Below are 8781 nucleotides of genomic sequence, written 5' to 3' on the forward strand. Positions count from 1 at the left end.
GTGCCTCTTGTCTCCTACAAGAACACCCAGGATCTGTAGCTCTCTCAGGTATAAATTAAACATGTAGGGAAGACTGGTTCTTTTGGAATGCACGGGAAAATACAGGTAGTTAGGGGTCCAAGACACTGAAAGTCTCTCAAAGAAAAAGCAAAATAAAATTTATAAAGGAAAGAAAACCCTGCTCGTGTGCACTCATTTTTCCCATAAGGGGAAAAAGTAAGTTAGGGCTTTTTGGAGGAGAAAGACAAAGTGGAAATTGATTCCTTGCCAGAGACATAACATGTCAAAACCTAAACCAATCTAAAGACCCAGCAACAGAGTGAGTACAGATGCCGCGGTTGGTTAACACTGGGATAGCATAGCTTTTCAAAACTTATGAGCTGGAGCTTCACATAACAACATACTATAAATGTTGAGAGAAAAAAGCAAAAGCAAGTTGCAGGAAGCTAAGTACAGTGTAATTCGAATGTATGTCTTACTGTTTTAATAAAAGCAAGTGCCTAAGATGTGCAAGTAAAACACCCAATCAGGATAGTGCATGTGTGGGGAGGGACAGGATTGGGGACAGCAGAGGGATTCAGTTCTATCTGTAAGAGTGTGTTTCTTAAACTGGGTGAGGGTCTGCAGGTATCATTACAGCATTCTCATTTTTTGGTGTCTGATATATTTTGTCAATTAAAATATGCAACTTATGGAGACACATTTGGAACACCATATGAGAATAAAATAAATACCAAAAAAGTCATTAGACCCATATATTACAGTGAACTTTATCAGACTTTCCATATTACAGATCATTTCTGTTTATAGCAATTATCCTAGATGGTAGAAAAAGAAATCTATTATATGAGGCCAGCATAACCTTAAATAAGAGCACCAAAAGAAGAAAACTATTGATAAAACTTCCCTGTAAAGTTAAGAGCAAAAATTCTTAATACAATAATAACCAAAATATACTACATTATGACCAAGGATTTATCACTGCAATACAGCAATTAATTGTTCCTTGTTAGCAAATCTAATGTAGCTCGCTATGTTAGCATATTATTACAAAAGAGAAACATGTAGCCCTCTCAGTAAATAACATTAAAACATTTCAAAAATGTACTCAGTTCTGATTTTAAACACAGCATCTCACATCATTGGGGTAAAGATAAATTATAAATGGGATTGGGACAACAGGGTAGCCAGCTGGATTAAAAAAAAATTGATCCGTACCTCACACCTTACATCAAGTTAAAATTGTATCAGAGATTTAATGGTATAAATATAAAACTAATTGAAGAAATCATGGTAACAATTTTTAAATAGTTTCAGAGTATTAGAGGACCTTTCTAAGACAAAATCCTCAGAATCCATACAATAATGTATTTGACCTCATAAAAATCAAGATTTTTCTATATAGCTTAAAATGCTCTAAGCAAATCCAAAAGACAAATCAGCCACAGGACAAAAATGCAACTTACTTGACAAATGGTTAGTTTTCCTAATGTCTAATGAGCACCTACAACACGAGAGTCCAATAGAAAATTGAAAATCAGACTCTATGAGGCTGAGTCTGCTGAATCCAACTGAGAAGTCAACTGGAATCTTATTCAAGCCACTGCTGTTTTAGTTTGTTTTTTTTTCAATCACTCATTTTTGCCTCTCATCCTACACAGAATTTGGTACCAGAGATGGAGTTCTACAAGTAAGAAAATCTAAAATGTGGCATTGGCTAAAGGCGATACACATCAACAGGAATTATATTGACATTTTAATACAGTACAGTGTGTAAACCACTCCAGTGCATTTATCACCTCTGCCCCCAGGCACCAGATGCCAATGACACCCCCTAATCTTTGTGACAATCAAAACTAATCCCCTAGAGGAAGGGAGCATTGCTCCACTGGCTAGGGAGAGTCAGTAGGCCATCTCTATCGCAGGCTGGAAAGCTGGTGTTAGGCCATGACATGGAAACTTTCCCCCATACCTTGCAGAGTAGAATGACATGGCTTTAACAATAGGAAAGACGACAATGAAGATTGAGAATAGTGAGGGGCCCTTAGGCTGAAGATAGTTAATCTACAAAAAGCATGGAAGTGAAAGGAAGCAGTTAATAGCTATACTTAATCCCACCTCCGTGTCTGGAATGCTTGAGACTTGAACCCAATTGAACTTCTGGCAACATCAAATCTCTTGCAAGGACTGCCGTGTACTAATTACTGATCCAAAAATGTTCTCGAGTTCAGTGAACCTGACTCAGGATCGTTCATTCTCTCACTTGTATGGACTTCAGGTGCAAAGTGGTAACACCAGGACCTACGGTTAAAGACAGAGATGAGAATAAGGATATTTATTGCCTTCCCACCCAAGCCCATTGTTTCAGAGGGTATATTACTTGTCCACCGCTGTGTAACAAAGTTAGCATCTAAAAGCAATGTAGGTGCATTATCTCACAGTTTCCATGGGTCAGGAGTCCAGGCACAGGTTAGCCGGGTCCTCTGTTCAGGGGCTCACCAAGCTGAAATCAAGGTGATGTCAGGGTCTGCAGTCTTATCTGAGACTTGGGGTCCTCTCCAAGCTCGTGTGGCTTATGGTGGTTGGCAGAGTTCATTTCCTTGTGAATTGAATTTGGGAATGCAGTGATTATGTAATTTATTGCCCAGAGTACTCTTGAGAAAAAGGAGCTTTTATAATTGGTAACAGGTGTGAACAGGTACTATTCTGGGCAAACAACTACTTGTGATCGCTCTAAATCAACTACAGTGAGCTTTGGAAGCTGTCAGCCCCAGTTGTAGCGAGGAAGGACAATGGAAAATGAAAAACCTTCCTGGGAAAAATAGACAAGGAGTTCTTCCCAAAGAGCAGGATTGGGTCACCCAGTGGGCTGACCAAGGCAAGCACTCTACTGCTAAGGGGAGACCCGAGGTTCCTGGGGAGGGACATTTGGTCATTTCCATCATGTTCCATTGCTGGATTGTGTTGACTGTTCCTACGCCTCCATTTTATATTGACTGTTGTGGGGCTGATAACATCTTTTAATTTATAGTTTTCTGGACCATGAGGATATATTTGTTCCTGATGAGAACAATCGTCCCGATGTCCTGGATTTGAGCCAATTGCAGTAAAGGGAGAGGGCTTTGGCATGAATCTAACACCCTATATGCTAAGAAGGGTGCCTTTGCATTTGTCAAAGGGGTAACCTATGGCGAAAGTGGCTAGTTGCCCCCTAGCACTCATTTTTTTGCTGCTCATTGGCTCTTGAATAAAGACTATATTTCCCAGTTTCCCTTAGAGCTGGGAGTAGCTGTGTGGCTACCTTTGGGTTAAGTGTTGTAGGGTAACTTCTGAGAACTTCCCCAGGGGTCCAAGCCTGTGTGCTCCCTTCTCATTTCCCTCCTTTTCCTGCTGCCTGAAACTTGGACACCACCGTCTTGGGCCGTCAGTCCCGGGTACACGTGCCATATGAACCCTGCCCTTTCCACTCAAGAGCACTGTCCACACCAGCTTGAACCATCTGCCTGGGCTTTTACATGAGAAAGAAATAAAGCCATCTTGTTTAAGCCACAGCTGTTTTGTTTCTTGTCACCTGCAACTTAACCCAATCCTAAAAGATAGAGTCCCATATGTTACCCATCCCATCTAATAAAAAANTTTGGAATTGAGGAAATTTAAGGAAGATTACATAGAGGTAGGAGAAAAAGCGGGATTGGCTTGCAGGATGGTTAAGATTACATGCTGTCTGGAGGGCGGCCATTACTTATGGCATTTCAAAGGTGTGCACAGTCCTTTACTCGTCCACAGGATTGTAGGGATGTAGAGTTGGGATACTGAAAGGAATAACATAGAAATGTAGGAAGTGGTGGCTAAAGTGTGTGCTTAAAAATGAGATTTGAGGAGTTACAGTTGCTAGTGATGACACGTGTGGCCAAGGGAGTGACAAGTTCTGAAGAGGAGTTCACACAACTGTGAAGCCTGGAGTTGCTGAGGGTTGAAACCGAGAATCACAGCAGAGGTAAGTGTCGTGCCATGAGTGTTGTTTGTGTACACTATACCTGGATATACATGAATGTGCTACAGGTACTCATGAGGCCCATCCTCATGTAGGATTTTGGAAACTGAAGTGAGAACAGGAGTATTCAAAGAAAGATGCCCTAGAAATTCCGGCTCATTACAAACGTTCTTGAAATGTGAAATTCTTAGATCAGTAATTAAGCACAACTGTATATACGGTAATTCTGTAGTATTTGGGTGGCCCTTTCTGTAGTTAAAATCATTTTTTTTACTTAATATGATCATACCCAGAGCTTTAGAAGAATGCAAGAGCCTTTGAAAAGACCCTCCGTGCTGCTGACCAGTTGGGGTCGCTGCCAGCAGCCAACACAGGTGTTTTGTAACTGCGTGCATGTTAGGAAATGTCCCAAGAAGAGTGTGGGTTTCTGTTCACTACTGTAGAATCTCTAAAAGCAGAATCAGTGTACTTGCTGTTCCTAAATTATAGTATTTTTGGCCTTGAAACTGAAGCTTTTTAAAGCAGAAATTTGTAAAGGCATTTTTTCAAATTCGACATTCTTACTATTATGCAACAGCTAGAATTGGCCAGTAGTGATAGCTATTGGGGAATGTGCAAAATATTCACCAATTAAAAGTAAAATAACCAGTTAAACTTTTAAGGTCTAATTGGTATTAGAAATGTCAGGTCATTAGAGATTAATTGCACTGCGTTCAGAGGAGCATCCTAGGCATTGTGGAGTCAGGAAGATATAAAACTTTCTTAACGATGTCTACAAAGTAGTCATGCGACCATAGAGCAGTGTTTCCCAAGCATTTTCACATCACAGCACATAAAGATGATGCTTGTAAGGCACTCCGGGAGCAATGGATGAGGCTGTTTGCCAACCGCCGAACAGAACGGGGGATCAGTATCTTGGTACACCTCAAGCCTATTTAGGAAGACGTGTCATGGATAAAAATACTTTAAGATTGTTTACAAGGTAAACTTAAAGCATAACTTACCTAACTAAGGTAGCTTTTAAAGGGATGTCGAGTCAAGGAAGGCTTCCTAGAAAGGATAAGTTGAACTCTATCTGCTTCAGCACACTAATATTTTGTAAGTATGCATGTATATAACGGTAGACAGTAAATTCTCTCATATCTCAATGAATCATCCAGTTTTTCTAGTGTAGTGCCTTCGGATAGATACACTATAGTCAAATAGCATTATTCAGCTGAAACTAAATCTGACTTGGTTGTTTCAAACACATATCACAGTATAAAACCAACACAAAGGATAAAGTTAAGTGCTCTTATAAAAGTAGAATGTAGCTAATATAATACTAAAACATTTTTATCCCTAGTTTTGGTATAATCTAAGAAAAGTATGCTTGTTAGTTTTTGTTTGTTTTAAAGATTTTTATTGGGGGAATTGGGGGATTGGAACAGCGCTGGGGAATTGAGGGAAGGGGAACAGATAAGTTGCTGTCCTTTTGTTCTTCAGTCTAGTTGTGGAAGACATTGCTTCATTGGCCCAAGTTGGCACCATCATTGCGCTCTTCCCAGGTGAGGCAGTTCAGTCACCAGCTTCTGGACGGCCGCTCACAGTGGCTGTTGGCCGCTCACTGCGGCTGCTGGCTATACATGGTAGCCCATGGCAACCTACTGCAACAGGGGCTGCAGCCTATGCCGCCGGCAACTCACAGCAGCCCAGCTCCAGGTTGAGCTGTTGTTCAGCATCTTAGCTGTAGAGGGCAGTGTCACTGGCCCTCATATGTGGGATCCTAACCGGCGCCCTCTGGCGTCCCAATACAGCTGTTAACCAATGCGCCACTCAGCCGGCCCTGTGCTTGTTAGTTTTAAACATACAATGTAAAACTCAGTTTTATTATTTTGCAGTGTGTCGCAACCCGCGTGCCAACCAAGTGCTTCTGACTCGTCAGCCAGGAGTGCACCGAAAGGGTACCTGAGAGGATTGGGTGGGAGACTAGAAAAGAAAGAGACTAGAGACAAAAGCTGGGGACAGGAGGCCCACTCAGTGCTGATGACAGAAAGTGGCCTCGTTTATTGTTTGTACCCAGCTTTTATAGCAAAAGAAGATTTTTTAGGTAGGGGTTTTGGGAACAATCTCCCCGAAGTGAGACAAAACACAGCAAGTAGAAACTGTTAACAGGATGGCCTTCCACTCTAACTTTCAAAGTCGTCTGTAACATTGGCTCTTTTTTCTTCAGCTGCACAGTGATGAGATCTGTCCAGCAACCTTCCCACGGCTGCTCACCTGGACCTGAGAGCCTGTCAGCCTGCCAGCTGTCAGGCTTAACCCTTACTGCAGACCTCCGGCTCTCTACAGCAGTGTAACTAGCAGAGTTGCATGAACCCCTCTTCACATTTTTTTCACACAAACTGACTAGAACGCACACATCACAGATGTCAAATCAGCCACTCGTTCTGATAACATAAGTCTGCACTCATGAGCTTGTGGGACTATGTGAAGTTGAAGCTTGCTNTACATAGTACATGTCTTTTAAGTATTTCCTGTACTCATATTTGGCTTCTTAATGAAACCCATTAGAACTGAATTCTTTGACTTTTAATGTGAGTTCAAATGTTTATCTAGAAGAATATCTGATAACTAAGACTATGTATTTCAATCTAGATATTACTAAATAAGTTATAGGAAATACTAATCTCTTTCTGTCTTGGTTCACTCTTTCAATACATTTATTGATCATCTATCATGAAAGATATTGTGCAAAGAGCCATAAAAGGAATAAAGATGTCAGACACTGCTGCTCTGTCATCTGACTCCAATATTCGTTTCTAGTCTATATCCTATTACTTCTGTGTCTTGGTGACTGCCCCTTAGGAGCTCAGAAATGAGGTTAAGAGCATGAATTTTGAAACCACACTACCTGAGTTTGAATCCCAGCTCTGCCAGTTTTTAGTTGTGTAACGTCAGAAAGTCATTTAAGCTCTTTTTGTTTGTTTTCTCATCAGCTAAAAAAAACAGCCATAAGAAACAAGCTCCTATGGGTTATTTAAAGATTAGTTATTGCGAGCAAAACGGTTAGCACAGAGGCAGACAGAGCCTAATGAATGGCAGCCCTTTGGTAGACACTCTTCTTTCCTTCCGTTGGGCCTCAGCGGCTGTCGCCTGGAGGATTTCTAAAACGCGGTCCCTGTGGACCAAAGCTTGTTGAAAGCCAGGATTGTCCGGTTCACAACTCCGTTTTCAGCACTTAGCATCATGCCTGGCATACGATTGTTGCTTTATTTTGCTGAATTGCTAGCCCCTTTGCCATCCCCTAGTCCACTTTTTCACATTGCCATCAGGAAAGATGATTTTTTAAACTTAAATCTCATGTATTACTTGCCTACTTCAGACCATTGTAGCAGTACACGCTCACCTACTAGAGCCCTGACATGTTTGCATGGCATGCAAGGCCCAAAGTTGGCTTGTTTCCTATTATGTACATCTCTCCAGCCACTCCTCTCCCTCCCTGACCTCACTCACATTCCACCTGGAAGTACCTCCCAGCCTTCCCACAGTATGCTGTTCTCTAAGCTGTTTCCTTATCGTCTCTAGTTTGTTGATCATTTTGCTAAACCCAAGTGCAGTGTTGCCTCTTTTCTGAAGTTCCTTTTTAACACTCAGAGAGAAGAATCTACAGTACTGCTAATGTACTTTTTACATATCTCTTATTTAACATGTGTTGAAATATGAAATCAGGGACCATCTTTTTAAAAGCTATGTGTCCCTTGAACCTTACTTAGTAAAAGGTATATATAGTAATCACTCAATGTTTATTAAATAAATTCATGTCTGAATTTGACAAATTAAATGATTGGCAGAAATACAAAAGAAGAACAATGTTGCGGAGGAAATGTTGTGAGCTTGATTTTGGAAACCTCGCGTTTAGATACCAGTAGAATATCTATGAGGTAAAAAGGTCCAGCAGTCAGGTTGGAGGAGGGCTTGTGTGAAAAACCGCAGGAGCTGCTGACCAGATTCCTCATGAGGCTGAGGGCAGAGAGAGTCCCCCTGGGGTTTGGAAGGTCAGGAGCTCAGCGGAGAAGTTAGCTTAGAGCTGAAACTGGTAGATGTGATTATTGAGCCGTGAGACCTTGAGTTTCTACCTATAACTGGTTTCTGTAATTTCTCATTCTACTAGGTTCATTATTACGAAGATGGTAACGTTCAGCTAGTGAGTCATAAAGACACACAGGATCCCCTACCGGTGTCTGTAAGTAATTAGTTCAAAGTCAGATTCAAACAGCCCGACTTCTGTAAAACCAGAGGTTTTGGAATTAACATGTTAAGTAATATTCCTGCTTCAGGTTAAAATATTTTCAGATAGATTAATGGTGGTAAGTAATGGAAATCNTTATACGGCGAGTATATAACAAACTCTGTATTTTGAGTGGAAATGTTAGGGGGTCGTCTTATACGCCCAGTCGTCTTATACGCCGGCAAATACGGTACATTTTCTGTTCCTTAGGTCTCAGATCAAATATCACCTCCTCAGGTCTTTCCCAAATGGCCTCTCTCAAGTAGTCCTCTGCTCCCCACACTCACATTCTTTCCTGGCCTGTCAAACATTTATTCTGTTCACATGACTTACAACGATTTCTCATTATCTTATTTATTTGTGTGGTGGGATGATATTTGAAGTATTCATTACTTTGTTTCTTCCTGTTTCTTCAGTCCTTTACCCGACCTATTCAGACCAGAAGATAAGATGCTACTACTGCCTAAGGGAAAAGAGGGAGCTAGGAACAAGGACAAATAAAGTCTTGAGTTCGACA

The 8781-nt window shown here is 41.1% G+C and overlaps 1 protein-coding gene across 1 annotated transcript in view; it reads left to right on the top strand.

Moving 5' to 3' along the window:
- CAPZA2 (capping actin protein of muscle Z-line subunit alpha 2) overlaps positions 1-8231 on the top strand; it is a 93362-nt gene extending 85131 nt beyond the window's left edge. Inside the window, exon 8 of the mRNA XM_019654772.1 lies at positions 8148-8231. Coding sequence (XP_019510317.1) covers positions 8148-8231 — 84 coding nt within the window. The remainder of the gene's footprint in view (positions 1-8147) is intronic.
- The last annotated feature ends 550 nt before the right edge of the window (positions 8232-8781 follow it).

Source organism: Hipposideros armiger, unplaced genomic scaffold (assembly GCF_001890085.2).
Source record: "Hipposideros armiger isolate ML-2016 unplaced genomic scaffold, ASM189008v1 scaffold_230, whole genome shotgun sequence".
Taxonomy (NCBI): Eukaryota; Metazoa; Chordata; class Mammalia; order Chiroptera; family Hipposideridae; genus Hipposideros; species Hipposideros armiger.